Raw genomic sequence first — 16,927 nt, forward strand, 5'->3', positions numbered from 1 at the left:
TTTTTTCAGGTCCGGTTTTTCCGGAACGGTCCAACAAGGAAACCCGGTTTTGTACCCATTCTTAGTATTTATCATTGGGGGAGGGGGTAGTGTCCTTTAGGAAACAATCTTCGATCCAGGCTACACAATTTCTCACTGCCAGGGGCTGGTTGGGCTTCCTTTGAGGGGCCTGACCCGTGGAAGGGCTACTAGCTATAGAGGCGTGATTTAGTCAGGCTCGAGTCCCGGCCTGACTAAACATAAGCCAGACAAACAGAAGCCAATAAATTCTCTTGTTTGCCTCACGTGATACGACTTATGTTACAAGGGTCTCAGGTACAAAGGTGACACAATATGACCTCAGGTAACCCGTAAGTCCGGCGGACATCATGTGAACGTTGCTCAGTGTTGTGCAACAGCAATTCTTACAATACCGAGGAAAAAAGAACAACATGGCCCTCTCAGTGCTTACGCTGTATCGTCTGGTTGTATTCTTCGGCTTCGTATCTCTTTCCGTCAACAGGATTACCAGTAACGATGTGTTTGAAACGACAGAGATAACAGGTATTTTGATCATTTGATATATTTTATAATATGGCTAGCAATGTTGCATTGCTAAGCAATCATGTGATCATAGGTTAGTTGGGTGGACTGCGCAGAGTTTATGATCAATACCTTACGAAGATTGAATGACATATGGACATGATTATGGTTTACGAAGATTATCAAATGCAAACTGTTCATTCGGTAACGAGACAAGAAACTGAACGTTGAAACAAATGCCTGAATAATGGATAAGAGGAAATCTCCAAGCAGATGTACGTGTTGTGAGGGAGAATCGTAACGTTTTCTGTTTTTCCTGTTTTGTGACATGCAACTATCCCCTGTGCTTGGCGATGACAATGTTACAGTGGGGTTCAAGCGACCACCAAACTGACCATGAAAACGGATCTGAGCGTTTAGCGCGCTGGGTTTATGATCTTGCGGCCCGGGTTCGAATCCCGGGAGCCAGCAGACTGCTTCTACATGCCTCTCTAGTTGTTTCAATAACTTGGTTTCCTTTTGGTTCTAAATGAAGATCGAGGGGCAGTGCGGCATAAATGTGGGGTCGTGTGACGTAACTGCTGTGTATTTGGCTCAGAACCAAGAGCTTCTGCCATGCTACTGAACTTGTGCCCTTTGGGAAGGCACTTTACACGACTTTCCTTACTCTGACTCAACCAGGGTTGTAGCCGACCTGAAATCATTTTCAGTCCCCTTGATTTTGAATGGGCATCCTATCGAGCACCGAAGGCATGGCGTGATGTTGCGTGTCATTTCTAGGGGGTCTGGGTCCCAGAAGATTTTTAAATCAAGACCCTCTGAAACACTATTTCCTGCATTTTGAGGTGCAAATTTTGCTTGTAGACTAAGATGTTCAATGGCATCTGTTTTGGTGAAGAAGAACACATGGGTTTCAGTTTTTTTATATCTTTACATATCAATTTTTGTCTGTCCTAGGGGACGGAATGGGGAAATTTTTTTTTCATTCCCTAGCTGCAAAATTCCTTCAAAGGACTGAAGGACAGGTGCTGGCTACAACCCTGGACTCAACCCTTGTGTAATCAAATATGTACCTGGCTTAGGTTCGGAAGGTAAATTGGAGGTGGGAGGAGAGGGTAGACTCCCAATACAGGGGCACAGCGCATAACAACTAGCCTTACGGCCTTAAGAAAGGCTATGTGACTACATTATCTTTATCTATCCTTAAAGATCGAGATCGCCAATGGGAAGCGTGGAAGTACTGGCACGGTAAGACATACCCGTCTACAGAGGAGGAGGTCTACAGAAGGAAGATATGGGACAATAACCTGGCCGCCATCTTCAAACACAATGCCGCCGGAAAGAGCTACAAAATGGCGATGAACAGTTTTGGAGATCAGGTAAGATGGATCCACCGTACGTGAGGTCCGTGGCCTTTAAAGCTGAACAAAAAGATACCCCAAAAGTTCTGCTACATTAACAAGGTCACACACCAGGGGAGCCAAAATTGACCTTGACCTTCCTCTTACCAACCTCCATTCAATATTCTAATGAATAAACATATTCATAGACCTGATATCATCATAAAACTTCCGGAGGTTTTGAAGTTATGTTGACACACATACACACACTCACACACATACACACACACAAACACACACACACAAACACACACACAAACACAAACACACACAAACACACACACACACAAACACACACACACACACACACACAAACACACACACACACACACACACACATTGCAAACTGAACGGCAGTCATCGTGGATTTGGTGTGACCTTGACAGCCATGGATACATCGTCATAAATATCATATCATATCATATCATATCATATCATATCATATCATATCATATCATATCATATCATATCATATCATAAACTTAAGATAAATCTGTCTGGGCTAAGGAGAAGAAAGTTTAATAGCCGGGCCCGGCACTGTATGGTGATGAGAACTAAGACATTAAGACAAATAAAGACTGCCTCACATATTCATTTTTCCCAAGAACTGCCACCGATTGGAATACTTTACCATATTCTACCACACTCCAAGCTAACCCCACTAAGTTTAAGGAAGAGGCATTACAACATCTAAGGAACAGCCAATAACAAAACAGCACTACGCCCTGTGTGGTTTGCCCCAACAAACTAGGGGTGTTGCACAGTACAAGAACAAGAACAAGAACAAGAACAAGAACAAGAACAAGAACTATGCTCATCCCATTCAGCCAAATTCACAACAAAATTTGAAATTTCGCAAACGATCGATATTACGAAAACGTAGACGTTACCGAAGATCGTTTTGGTCACCTCAGCTGGCAAACCGTACCGATGTTATGGTATCTGAAGGTATGTAGAATCTTGTTATGACATATCTACGCTGTCATTAACGCTAGGAAGGGACCACCCGCACAGACAAGCTGAGTTATCGTACCCATCGTCATGGCGTCGACTCAGACAGCCTGCGTCACACGGTTGCTATGGAGATGACCCAGCCTCCGCCCTCCCTGGACTGGCGGGAAAAGGGCGTGGTCACGCCTGTGAAGAACCAAGGAATGCTGGGAAAAGTCATGGCATTCGCAATCACAGGTGTAATAACTTTGAACAGCGCTAATTAGAAATAGACAGTGTTTAACTCTGTTAGGCAAATGCTAACAGTGATATTTGCCTGATAAACTTAAGTCTGATTCTTTACTAGAGACCGGTCAACACAGAATTGTGCTTAATCTTTGACACTGTTTGATCTTTGAAACGTTATTGTACGTGGTATTTCTAAGCAGATATTATGACAATCGTATCTTACTGTTCCATAGCACTGTATGTTAATGCGTTGGCGTGTATTTCGCTAAGTGCATCGCCACTGTACGTCTCAACAAATTTCACGTGACTCTGTTGAATATTGTGACATGTTAGCTGAATTTTGATAGATTGAAACTGACATATCTGGACAGCGAATTAGATTGCAGTACAATGCTAAACCTTCTTCCAACACAAAGATATAGATGGGTCAAATTTAGTCATCGTTATTGATCCTGAAGAATGCGACAATGGTCGTTAAACATTTATCCGTGTATACTTTCATGTTGGAAGAGAGTTTAGCATTGTACTATGATTACTACCAACACAGAGCATGTGCATCAGCAGAACTTTTTAAAGTTTAACTAACGTACCGTCTATTAGAGTCACTGGAATCGTTACACGCTATCCAGACCGGTAAGCTGATAGAGCTCAGCGCGAGGGAGGTGTCGGATTGTTGCCCGGATGTTGAATTTGCCGCCGGTTATGATTGCGTCATCAACAGGACGAAGGGACTGTGCAGTGCCGCGGACTACCCGGCACAGCCAGCCGGACAGTGCAACGCACGTCTGTGTAGTGCAGCTGCAACGGTGAGGGCTGGTTCACTCAGAAGAGAAATATGTCACTCTATACATTTTCTTTCCAGCAAGGAAATTCTAATTTTCATTTGTCTCCAAGCAGAGGCTCCGGCTGTTTTCTAATGTGTTGTGGGCGTTTTTATAGGGTTTTAATTTTGTGCCGTTTTCTTTATGTCGGGGACGAACCTCTGTTTCGAGAGTATTTTTTTTGCAAAACCAACGTTACGACGCTACACTAGCCCATGGTATGTCCAATTACTTAATTGTTGTAAGGTGTCAGAACTTACTGACCAATAAGGTCGAGGTTATCTATGTTAGAAACGATTTCTTTACACATTTCGTATACGAATTTCTTGCATTTTTTTCATAATATTGAGAAATGACAACATTCATACGGTGACGGGGAGCATTTGCCATGTAGCTCATGTATTTTATAGAAAATTGACGTTCTCTCCCTTTCTCCATACTACAGTGTCAGAACACAGTTCACGTCCTCCCTAACCACGAGTCAGTGGACATGGTGCACGCGGTGTCCACGACTCCTGTGGTGGTGATAGTGGACGCGAGTCTGACGTCATTCATGACGTACACCAGTGGTATCTATGACGACCCGGACTGTTCCTCAACCCAGCAGGACCACGCCCTGGTTGTGGTTGGTTACGGAAGTTTTCAGGGGAAAGATTACTGGATCTGTCGCAATTCTTGGGGTAAGTATATCTTTACAAGGAGACAATCGTCGTGAAATTGTGAATGGAGTGATCTTCAGATGTTTTGCAATGGCTTTCCCCCATTTTACCCCCAAGCCTCTGTGAAATGACAAACACATAATCTACATTAACCAAAGTGTTCATCTTGGATTATCTTTTTGTTCAAAGACTTTATCCAACAATTGAAACATTCCTTTTTAGGTATTCAATCATTACAGCAATGAACCCATCAATTCTTTTTGTTTGATCTAGATCAATTTACAAAGAAACAAGTCAGTAACAACATAAACTCCTTTGCGGGATAATATAATGAAACTTAAGTCTTGAAAAGACATTTCTAGCTGTATCAAACAGCACATTGAAGATTTCAGGGTGATATATGTGTATTGTATTCTATGATAATGTTTGTACTCTTGTCATGTTTGCTACACTAGGCACGGCATGGGGAGAGTCCGGCTACATCCGCATTGCGCGAGGGAAGAACATGTGTGGGATAGCTGAGAGGGTCTTCTATCCCGCATGAGGGCGCTGTTATGCACGGGAAACTCAACTAGACATCTTCAAATACAATTCAATCTCTACAACTGGATAAAAACGGATATTTACTTCCGGACGTTTCGAGTGACATCCATCACTCTTCTTCAGCTTTGATAGAAGGAACTAGTCAGAACAATTCAATAACAGTATCTGTATCTGTATCTATATATAGCCGGTATAACCGCCGTTCGGCGTAACACACCAGCTAAGCTAACAGTAGCTGTAACAGTACAGCGAACTAGAAAAACATGTTTAACCACTAAATCGCTAGGATCGTATGCAAAAGGTTACACAAATGTAAATCATGTTAGCATAGTTTCTACGGTCAGACAACACCATAGGAAAAAAATATTGACTAGACATCATTCACTTTAAGTTAAACTTGTCCCTGCTGCCTGACCCTGTAAACAATAGAAAACTGGTAGCCAAGCGGCTTCTTCAATGTGCTGAAGATTTTTGAAAATGTAGAGTAGAGACAGTTTCTTTTATCAGAAATACTATGATACATACACCCTAGATTTATGATACATACACCCTAGATGATCTTCGTTCGCGAAGCCAAGACGAGAGAGATGATACACGCTTAAGATAAAGCACATCTTCTGTAAAGCAATATAATTTCTCTTCTAGGTATGCATTCATGCATATAAGTGTCACTGTGGGAGCTTCTGGATAAAAAAAACATAAAATATTCCACATCTGATTAAAAAGCGTGCGCTTAGCACACAGCTTTACTATCAAATATCAAACTTAAATATTATCTGAATTTTTACATGATTTTGAACGTTCATAGCTACTGCTCTTCGAAGGAAGTTGAATACTCGTCAAGACTGTTTGCGGGCTGAGCTGAGTTAAAGGCTTTGTAGTAGATGTCGTCGAAAAAGTAGCCTTTCAGGTCGACATAGGGTTGGTGTAATGCCGCGAAGTTTAGCCTGTTGACGTACACGTATCTTCCCTCGTCGTAATGCTTGGTCTTGAAGTATGCACCATGCGTGTGTGGGGAGGGCACGCCGTCAACTCTGTAGAACCATTCGTCCCTGTAGTCTTCAGGCTTGGTGAGGAGGGTCATCTCAACGTGGTGCCACTGCAGAGGGTCGAGATTTTCCGCTACCGTAGTGTAGACTAGGCCAAAGTCTTCTCCACAGTCTCTTGTAATCGCGCATTGCTCGTAGCTCGGATGGCTTTCCCTGGTTCTCACGGATATCTTACTGCGACGCCGATTGGGGAAGTTAATTTCGAGATAGTTGGATGAAGGTTCGATGCCGTCCGGGTCTCCGGCTGCGACCAGAATGCGTGAGCCGTCGCCATATTGGTTGGTGTAGTTCTTTGCTGCCTTGAACCAGAATGACGCGTAGAAAGAATCGGCCTGTCCGGTGTAAACTCCGTCTGATCTACCGACCTTTACCGTCAGTGCAGGAGAAAACGGCGTGCCAGAACCGTAGTTGTTTACCTCGCCCCTCTTGTAGTGCCAGGAGTGCGCACCGCTGTGACTGTCTGCGTTTGTGATGGCCTGCCCGACGTTGTTTCCCGTACATAATGTGTTTATGACTGGGAAGGGGAAGTAATCTGATTGGTCACAGTCGCCGCTGACGTTGTCGCCAGCTGCCCCAGCCGACCAATCACTGTTGACGATACTGTCGCCTAGAGACCAACCAATCTCGCCTGTCAGTCCGTCTGGTGGCCGGGCAGTTACGGCAGCTACGAGTTTATGAATAGAAAATAGAAGATAACTTTCTTTCTAATGGCAGTATGTATTGATGTAATAATGAATATCACACTGTGCAACCTGGCTCAGAAAAGTATTTTGCACACCAGTAGAAAACAGTTTCCTGCTGTGCGTCTGATTAAATCTCTCTCTAGAACTTAATATCACACTATGTTTAAGTTTGTATAACACTAATATATCTTGCAAGTAGAATTGTGAAATTGCATGTAATTTGCTGCCAACATGAAATTTTGTATGTAGCATAAAAGGTATTGCGATCCATTTATTCTTTTCTTCCATCACACTTAAGACATTACAAATTTACTCGATAGTTTACTCGAATTTACTCGAAAGACATTACAAATGTACTAATACTTGATAGTCTATTGGCCAATACTAAGAGGATAACATTACCCCATTATTCTATATCTAGAAATGTTGAGGAAACAGAACTCACCTACACAACTATCACCTGGTAAAACGACGGCACCTCGGCACTTGCACTGAAAGCCCCCGTCTGTATTTTCGCAGACGGCGCCAAGAGAACAGGGCTGTCTCAAACACTCGTCTACATCTGAAACAATATCCAGAGGCTTTGAACCATGCAAAGTGCTAGCATTGCTTTCAGTACAATCTAATTTTCTAGCTTTACTCCTACAAGTACTTCAATAGGGCTATGAAATAAAATACTCTTAAATGTGCCCCAAATGAGCATTTTGGCGTATTCCTCGTAACGCCATATATACTTCCTACAGCACTTTTCCATATAAAATAAAATCATCTCTAAAAGTAATCTTTACATATGATAAAGGTTGAATATACACATGTTATAAACATTATATATGAAATTCACTATGTATGAATTTCGTGTCAAATGCCGGACCATATTTGTTGAACTATTTCACAAGGAAAACAACAACAACTGACCGACACAGTTTGTCGGCCCGTCGTTCGCCCATCCTGGCGCGCATGCGCACGTGTAGCTGCCAACCGTGTTGCTGCAGTTAGCGTTGTTACCGCACGGTGTCCCCACCGCACATTCGTCTATATCTAAGATTTGTAAAAACACGCAGAAACACAGTCTGAAGAAGGCTGCAGATGTAGAAAGATGGACGAATCACATAATACATTGACATATGGTTTATGTCATGGTCTTGGTTTGATTACAATGAAGTACAGGAAGAAATTTTCGTTGAATCAAAGGCGCACAGCAGAACTAGAATAATGACTCAAGAGTCGACCCCCCCCCCCCCCCTGTGCTATATATCTCATTAGAACGGCGCTCTCGCAACGACCTAAACGATCACTGAACGAATTTAATAGAAATAAAGAATATCTTTACGCTTACTGTGTTTTATTTGCTGTCCTTCCAGTCACACTTCTATATTTGTATGACATTACAAAGTATGTAAGGGACTAAAACGGGGGGGGGGGAAGAAAAGCAGAGACTTGCATCAGAACATAGACGATCAAAACGTAAAAACGAACAATAAGTACATTGTGTAGAATTTACATGTAGTACTACTCATGGTCCTGCGAGACCGACGAGTGCCTTTACTTACTTACTTACAAAGTATGAAATCGAAGGTTACACACACCCGTTTTAGGTCGCAGTGAGGACACGTGCATAGAGCGATCGCCATCTAGCAAAGGAATATCAGGTATATGCCTCCCGAGGCAGAGAAAATACATACCTTTGCAGCCATCGTTGTTATCGTATCCCTGGTTACAGGCACAGGTAAAGCTACCTGCCGTGTTGGTGCAGGTCCCTTGTTCTCCACAAGGGGACGCTTTGCATTCGTCAACATCTGAAAAAAATGGCGACGTTATTTTGTGAATATTTGGGTGCGTGAATCCTTAATAGAAGAAGTATGGTACGTATTAGTTTCATTTTGCATGTTTGAATGGATATTCAGCTCATACTCTAGGATGAGTGTGGTTGAAGATATGACTTGTGATACAAGAAGCAAGACAGCTGTGAGCACCCACGACTATGCAACTTAATATAGTCCAACATGGATATTAAGTATGGTGTGCTCCCCGAGAGACAACGCTTGAAGCAATACTACCTCTTCATCATGGGATTGAGCACACGGTACATCTGTACTACTACAGTGTACAACTTGAGATAAGCAGCATCTACGTACACAGTCTCTGCCTGAGTCGATGCAGTCTATATGTCAGAAGATGCTTGCAATGAGATAAACGTACCTGTTTCACATGTTTTCCCACCCCACGCCTCCCCACAGGTGCAGATAAAATCGTCGCTCCCTTCAAAACAGACTCCACCATTTTTACACGGCTCCGATGCACAGAGGCCGGCGGTATCTATAAGTAAAGGGGAATACAACGTATTACAACCCACTACGTTTTTTTCAGAGCGTAAGTGCAGTGTACCATTGTATACATGCACTAGATAGCTCTGTAGCACATGCTAGTATACTTGAATGTATGATTGTTATGTAGATAACGCTATTTCACCTTTATCAGTTGAGTAAAATATATCCGTTGTTCTTACGAACAGGGTATTTGGGGATATCAAGTCGACAGACAGTGATTTTAAACTGCAATATTAAAAAAAAAAAATTACAGTTTGAAAAGACTGTCTTTTAACTTGATACGCCTAAATACTGTGCTTTTAAAAACAACGGATATAAGTTACCCTGCATATAAAGGTGTACAGTCATCCTCATTTTTTCTTGATGCTTAATGGATGAATAATAGTAGTGTTATACGGCTTCGCATTTTCAGCCAAACACACCCATACACACCAACCCTTATCGTTAAGTGTGTTGACTGACTAAGAATAACCTAATTATACTATATAGCAGTCAGGTTATATCAACATCGCTGGTATGTTCAATGTGATATATATATATACGAGTTTGTAGTTTGAAAAGTGCGTTTTGATTGTAGCTATATATCTGCTGGTAGCTTATCATAGTCACAAAATATAACCAAATCTTGTACGTAAGCTTTTAAATGCATTGCTAACGTGTTTGCTGACATGTATGTTTTATAGGTTTGTCTTTGTCCTACTTGTTGTTTGTCCCAACAACGCAGTAGAGCTCCTTCAAAACAGTCGGTTTTATCAACTTCGCTTTGTTGGGTTTGGCCACAACAATAACATTACAACCTTCCACATCCCTCGGTTGTCTGGTAACCTTAACAGTTGGATAAGCCGTGCAGAGTTCATTCCTTTGTCCACGGCGTCCAAGTCGTTAAAAAGGCGAGCAGACGTCATAAAACACTCCACTACTGACATTTACTAGGGTGCAATAAAACGCTGTGTACACCTATTACGTGTCTTGACTCCAGGCCAACTTCGCACCTCAGTCTTTATTTAAAGCGCATAGTCGTCATTTGCAATAGGCTCTGAAAAGTAAACAGAGTGGGATTTTGGCGACAACAGAAAAAAATACAACCTGCATGATTAAAAAGCGCTGTGTACACCGATTACGTGTCTTGACTCCAAGCCAACTTCGCATCTCGCTCTACCTTTATTTAGAGACCATTTTTCGTCATTTGCAATGGGCTCTTAAAGGTGAACAGTGTAGTATTTGGGCGACAACAGAAAAAAATATAACCTGCATGATAAAAAAACGCTGTGTACACCTATTACGTGTCTTGACTCCAAACCAACGTCGCACCTCAAACTGTATATGTATTTAAAGCACATTTTTGTCATTTGCAGCAGATCCTTACAGGTAAACTGTGTAGGATTTTGGCGACACCTGAACAATACAACCTGCATAATTAAAAACTTCATGCTATTGTTATTTCCAGACACTTTTAAGCATTGGGATACTTTTGCGGCACTAGTTTATTTATCGTACGTTTACAAACAGTTGGAAATGAACATAAACTATGTGGCTCCTTATTTTTGAGTGGTACCAATAAATACAAGCGTACTCTAGCTGGGTATAAACGAATCGGTGAAAAAAAATGATGTCAACATTTACTCCCGAATATTGATGCAATGCGTTTGACTGAACAAAAGAAAGTAGCAGCAATTTGGCCTAATCTTACACTCACTCAGTAACTATATAGCGGCAGTGAACTATAGCATCGAGAAAGATCCACGACCTCAGTTAAGCATGGCAAGACAAAACGTCCTGACTAGGACCTTATCGATTGTTCCATAACATATTTGCCGGTGCCCCAGCCTATATACTCGGAATACTGCCATCTCTAGGTGTGTCGGCTTGTCGTATCGATGGTGGTTGGGTCAACATTTTTGATACTGTTGATACTGTTTGCACTTTTGATAAGTGCCAACAATAGTACAGTACATTTCACACTATTTACGATCAACATGATAAGGTGTTATCTTAATTAGAATACATTAATTATTCTGTCCTTTTACATGTTTTGCGAACATTTGATAATACACAGAGAGCAACAAAGAGTGATGACACGGGAACATCTTCATAATAAAGTAAGAACCTTGATTCAGGCACCACTCAAGCCTTCGATGCATTGGGGAAAATGGTTGCTGAGGACAGAGGGTTGCTGTGGACAGGGTGGGGTTAACAATGTAGAAATAGACAGTGCTGTTTTCCATGTGGTCTGTGCCTGGAGGTGGCTGCACGTTCAGGTTTCACTTTATATTACAGTAACGACGTCTTGTATGAAGCTATGAAACTACCATCTCTACTTTTACTGTTAAAACGTCTATCCCCAGTAAATCTATTTGCCATAAACAGCTCAAATGTTTTTCACTGTTAAAATGTCTCGCCTCAATAAATCTATTTACCATAATGATTGTAGATTGAAAAGAATCACCCTAACTTAAACATACGCCAACAACTAATAACCTGCTATGTACATAAGCCCGTAATTTATTTGTGGTAAGATCAGATGGGATAAAGAAAAGTGACCATGGCTTTGGTGTAAATCGCCCTGCCTTGCTGTCATAGCTTTGTTAAATACTAGTACTGTTAATGTAATCAAGTTAGTCCGCAGTGATTTATTGGTGTTAGCTCGCAGCAACGTCATATAGCCAGTTGTGTTTGAGCTCTTGCACGTTACCTTCCTGCGTATGACGTCACTAGGGAACGTTTCTCTTTATGTAAATGTCATCAGTGAGTTAGACGTTAGAGTGTGATTGTCACCGCTTCTCTTATATGGCAAGACAAATATGTAATTAAAAACCTAATCAAAAAGCAAGTAATAACGGCACTTGGGTAGTGGTAACATTTTTACGACTCGTGTTATAAACTGTTCATACTACATATTGTGCACTAAATTAACTCACAATTGACTTTGACTTTATAACTTAAACTCAACCTGTAACCGAACAAAAGTAAATTGATATACGACTGATATTAATAATGAATGATTGAGGACCTTTATCGTGCATTGAAGTGAGGGATCTACTTTCTATATAAATAGATAGAATATTTCTATGACTAACATGTATAGTTTCTATGTCGAAGTGCACTTCATCTTCTACAGTGTTATAGTGCCAGATTTGTGGCTTGGGCCTCAAGAATGAGATAGAGAGATAGGTACACTGCTTTTAGAGGATGAAAAAAATATCTAGAGAAAAGAGCGAAGCAAACAGAACGTGTGGTAGTTATGCGTGTACGGAAGCCGATTGCTTATAGGGTCCGTATACGTTATAGTGTAGCGCTTAAAAATCTTTACACAAAGGATTTTGAAGCAAGGACAGCAAAGTCAAAAATACTGACCTGTTCTCAGAGTGAGCTTACTGGATGTGTCTATCGAACTCCACACTGTGAGTAGAAATAAGAAAATATATAGAAAGATGGATATAATTTTATTGCACGACAATCGTTGTACGTAATGAGTTGTGCGTAATTAGTTTTGATATTTGTCATAGAAGTATGGGCCTACAGTATAATCTACTTTGATGCTATTGAAGTAGATTATCTACATTAATAGCAACCAAATGGTATATATCGTTTGTAATCGGCATCTATTATTAATAGTTGAAATATGGCATCTGGATAATCTGGATCCGGATCTGGATCTGATCTGGATCTTGACAAATACTAAGCAACGCCCCTCTTGCTGAGGGAAACGCCCAGGAACTGGTGCTGTGACATTTAAGCACATAAATATATTTCCCCACTCAAACTACTTGTTGAAACCAGCTCCTACCGAGAAACGCGACCCCAGCAGCTATGAACAGCTGAATGAGGACAATCCCCACGAAGCAGGCCATGTGGCAGTCCCGCCGCCGTCTTCTCGCCTCAAGTGTGTGGCGCTCCTGTGGGCGCAGTGACCATGTCTTCGTCACGTCCTTTCATATGAAATAGAACTCTTAATTGACATAACAAAAGTACAGCGACTTTCATAAGGTCTATAGTAATCACTTACAGTACAGCTAAAAAGACATATATCAATATCTATAGGTATGAATAAGTCAATGTATTGGGTCTGGCACGTCATTTATACTATTGGTTCTACGGTGTAAACATTCGTATGAAATGTGAAATTCCTTTTTTTTCCTATACATTGTACACGTTTCATGTAAATTTTACACAGTTTTCTTTTCTGTACGTTTTACACATTTATGTACCTTTTACATTACGCATTTTCTATGGGTTTCAAACATTTTTTCTGTACATTTTACCACTTTTTTACTGTTTGTAATTTTTGCTCTTTACATTCTACATACTTTTACTTTTATATACACTGTACACATCTTTTAAAACGTTTAACACCTTTTTATTGTAGAGGAGCTGATGTGAATTTCACGCACAGAAACCACAGTAACAAGTAATTCTTTTTACGTCTCCACGATCTTTTGTATCTAGCCTATACCATAGTTATAGTTACCAAGCTTCTTCGTAACCTAGAGCTTGTAAAGTGTTATCACGCATACGTAAACATATATATAAAGGCAGTGAGCTAACGTTCTTTTCGTCTGTCATGACAACGAAATTAGAACAAATGAAACGAAACGGGCTGAAATTGGAGACAAAAATATAATGCTCAAGTGTTCTGGACAAAATCTGCAATTGGAAGATGAAAGATACTGTACGTTTTGTTAAAAAAATGAAAAGGAAAAAGAAACAGAACAAAATTGCCTCACCTTATCATATCTGTCCTCAGGGTTATATAAGTTGGCCATAGCAGGACGGCTCATAGGGTTAAACCAGCGAGACTCCATATCTGTCGTTTCCGAAGTCTTATTCACCTCAGTATTACCTTATAGAAGACCACCTAATCAGTCGACGCCCAAAGCTATATCTTACAACAGTTTGACGTTTCGCGGTCAACTGACCCTCTATTTTACGACATTTGAACGTCCCTGACCTGATCCGAAATTTTGCCACACCCATTTAGTGACGTTATGACAAATTTGGTCTGTTCACACAAGACATGTCAAGTACCTACTAATCACCAGCGATGTAAGAGTTATTGCCCGAAGAACAAGCATTTAAAATACCTGTGGTGTTGGCTTGACGTGAGCAGACATCTTTACATGCCGTTTCAAACCTATATATAGCAAGTGTAACTTGTAATTCTACTCAGAAAGGTTTGTCTTTAGGCTCAATCTTGTTGTTTCATTTGAAGTATACGTTAACCAGTTGAGTTAATCATGTGTATTCAATGAGAAGTGTATGGTATGTATGTCTTGGCACCCAATATCAGCTAATCTGCCTGGGTTTGCCACGTATTGGATAATGTCTGCATTTTCAATAAATGTAAAATCTATTAACATAGATAGATATATTAGATACAGTAATGATTATCTTCTAAGGAACTTGGTACAAGAGCTATGTTGTCTTATAAGTCGATAATGGTGGCCAAAAGTCAAAATAAATTCAGTTGGCAGTCACGCACGGATTGTTCAAATCCCTTTGAAGGTTACAGGAAAAACACTAATTTTCTCCCAAAAATTAAGGACTTAATGATAGTGTATAACTCCGGAAAAGAGCTATGTTGTCTTATAGGTCAATAATGATGGCTAAAAGTAAAAGCATGGAGGTTCCTTGGTAAAAGTAAAGTTTTAACTTACTTGGCAGTAAAGGCTGTTAAAACCCTTTGAATCTTTACGGAGAAATCGTGTCCAAAGTAAAAAAAGGTAATCACTAATTCCCCCCAAAATGAAGGACTTCATGATACTGGATAAGTCAGAATTGTTAGGAAAGAGTTTGACCGTCAATTGCTTCAAAAACATATGTCGATAACAAATCTCTATTAGTAATGTTCTTTAATGACTTTATTCTACTTGGTCCTTACCTCAAGCAATGCCGCAATCTTTTTTTGTGTTTGAGTGGCAATTTCCGTCCAAAGATATGGCATATCTCGATTGTTTTTCGTCTATGCCACACTCCCTGCCATTATGATGTCACAGCAGCCATTTTGTAGCGCGACAAAAGAGAAATCAAACACATTCCCGCCTCATACATTTTCCTCTAATGAGTTTTCGGCATGCCTGACTTGTCAACGTCTTCCATAAGTGAGACTAAAAACTACAGTAATAAGCTAGTATGGCGTCACTAGTCTACATATGTGATTTGTATTCTGATAGCTAATGTGCGAAGAGAAAAATACACGCCTCACCCAGAAATGAGGTGCGAAACCTAGAATTTCTGGGCATAGTGATGGATTAAAAAGACTTTCATAAATGTCTACTACAATTCAATTCAGTGGTATCATTACTTCGCAGGCGTTCCCCTTTAGAAAATCATGATCAGTTAGATGAGAAAGAAGGAGCTGTCGTCTGAAGTTATGCTGGAAACCAGACTTTTTTAGCCAGGGCCGACAGAGAATCTTTTCGACAGCCAAACCTAGTTGAAATGCAAAGGAATTCTTCATCGAACGTTTTAACATTGTCTCCGTTGATTTCAGCTCTGATCACAGTTAACCCTTGTTTTTCTCGCTACTTCTGATTTTCAAATGTAGACTGGTAATTAGAAAATGACTACAATGAGTTGAAATTTTGGCACAATTTCTAGTATATCTTGACTTATTCATATCTATAGAAAGATAGTCATATATGTAGGCAATGTATTTGTATGCACTTGTCGGTTGATATGTACTGTATGCAGTTGTAATAGACCTTACGAAAGTCGTTGTTATTTTTTTTGTGTCGATAAAGATTTCACTAAAACTTTGCCCCAGAATTTAAGTTATGTACATTGTTTCTGGCTGGGACGTGGAAAAAACACACATCAACGAAACCACCTGTTATTCAATAACCCCTCGCTATTTATCAAACAGATATGCCTTAATCAGCAAAATAGAGTCCCTGACCAGACTTAAGGTCGCTTTCGTGTCTGATGCTCTAAGGTAGCGAAGAATTTAATGACAACAACGACAATAGTAGTTATCTTAAACTAGCGACACCTAGCATAAGATGACGAAATACCAGCCTATGTTAGGTGTAATGGTGTTTCTATATTTGACATCTTCTCACACCTTTGGTAAACATTTAATGGGGATTAATGGAAAAATGGAGTTATCATTAAGTTAACTGTGAGGTCACTTGTTGAGCTGAAGTTACACTTACCACATAGGAGAAGAGACTGTACATACCTTACGCTAAAGAACTTTATTGAATCAGAGACTGCACTAAGTGATAGGGATCTAACTGTAATGGTGAATGATAGACCGCACTGGAAGGGGAACTTTGTTAATTATACAACTCAATAAGAGTATGACTGTATGTATATATGTGTATACAGTTGTATACAGTTGTCACGTTGCATACAGTTGCCCCTGTGATACTTAGTGCTCCAACAGACGAGAGGGTGGAGAAGGAATTGCACACCCCTCCTTCACCATAAAAAAAGTCATGTGCAGACAAGTAAATGCCTGTCTGCCTGCTCATCTGTCAAATCGACAGGAGAATAAAAAAAAGGTGTATGTACATAGGAGCATCTCCTGGGGAATCATGTAGTATTGATGTTGCTTGTTTTTTGTGCCGTATGGTATATTCCTGACAGCGAGACAGAAGTCCTCAAATCCTCCGAACGGTTGCAAGTAGGTATGCACTACATGGGCGTCGTCATGGTAACGATGTTTGTTTGTCCCTTGAGCTACCCATAGTGCCACGCGTTTCCCAGCGCGCAAAGGGACCCGTGATGGTGTCAATTTGCGTAC

The 16,927-nt window shown here is 40.6% G+C and overlaps 2 protein-coding genes and 2 long non-coding RNA genes across 4 annotated transcripts; 2 read left to right on the forward strand and 2 right to left on the reverse strand.

Moving 5' to 3' along the window:
- Positions 1 to 358: 358 nt before the first annotated feature.
- On the forward strand, positions 359 to 1,940 carry LOC118406167 (cathepsin K-like). The gene is made up of 2 exons (XM_035806057.1): positions 359 to 543; positions 1,732 to 1,940. Exons 1-2 carry the CDS (start codon positions 432 to 434, stop codon positions 1,923 to 1,925), a joined length of 306 nt encoding a protein of 101 aa, XP_035661950.1. The 5' UTR covers positions 359 to 431; the 3' UTR covers positions 1,926 to 1,940.
- A 1,007-nt stretch (positions 1,941 to 2,947) lies between these two features.
- LOC118406160 (digestive cysteine proteinase 1-like) lies at positions 2,948 to 5,186 on the forward strand. Its single transcript, XM_035806049.1, has 4 exons — positions 2,948 to 3,110; positions 3,702 to 3,907; positions 4,368 to 4,602; positions 5,037 to 5,186. Exons 1-4 carry the CDS (start codon positions 3,002 to 3,004, stop codon positions 5,123 to 5,125), a joined length of 639 nt encoding a protein of 212 aa, XP_035661942.1. The 5' UTR covers positions 2,948 to 3,001; the 3' UTR covers positions 5,126 to 5,186.
- A 2,014-nt stretch (positions 5,187 to 7,200) lies between these two features.
- LOC118406175 lies at positions 7,201 to 8,649 on the reverse strand. Its single transcript, XR_004829991.1, has 3 exons — positions 8,539 to 8,649; positions 7,772 to 7,894; positions 7,201 to 7,418 (listed from the first exon to the last, which is right to left on the reverse strand). It is a non-coding gene; the product is annotated as an uncharacterized LOC118406175 (long non-coding RNA).
- A 413-nt stretch (positions 8,650 to 9,062) lies between these two features.
- LOC118406176 lies at positions 9,063 to 13,076 on the reverse strand. The gene is made up of 3 exons (XR_004829992.1): positions 12,971 to 13,076; positions 12,538 to 12,582; positions 9,063 to 9,172 (listed from the first exon to the last, which is right to left on the reverse strand). It is a non-coding gene; the product is annotated as an uncharacterized LOC118406176 (long non-coding RNA).
- Positions 13,077 to 16,927: the final 3,851 nt, after the last annotated feature.

The sequence above is a fragment of the Branchiostoma floridae genome, chromosome 18, assembly GCF_000003815.2.
Source record: "Branchiostoma floridae strain S238N-H82 chromosome 18, Bfl_VNyyK, whole genome shotgun sequence".
Lineage (NCBI taxonomy): Eukaryota > Metazoa > Chordata > Leptocardii > Amphioxiformes > Branchiostomatidae > Branchiostoma > Branchiostoma floridae.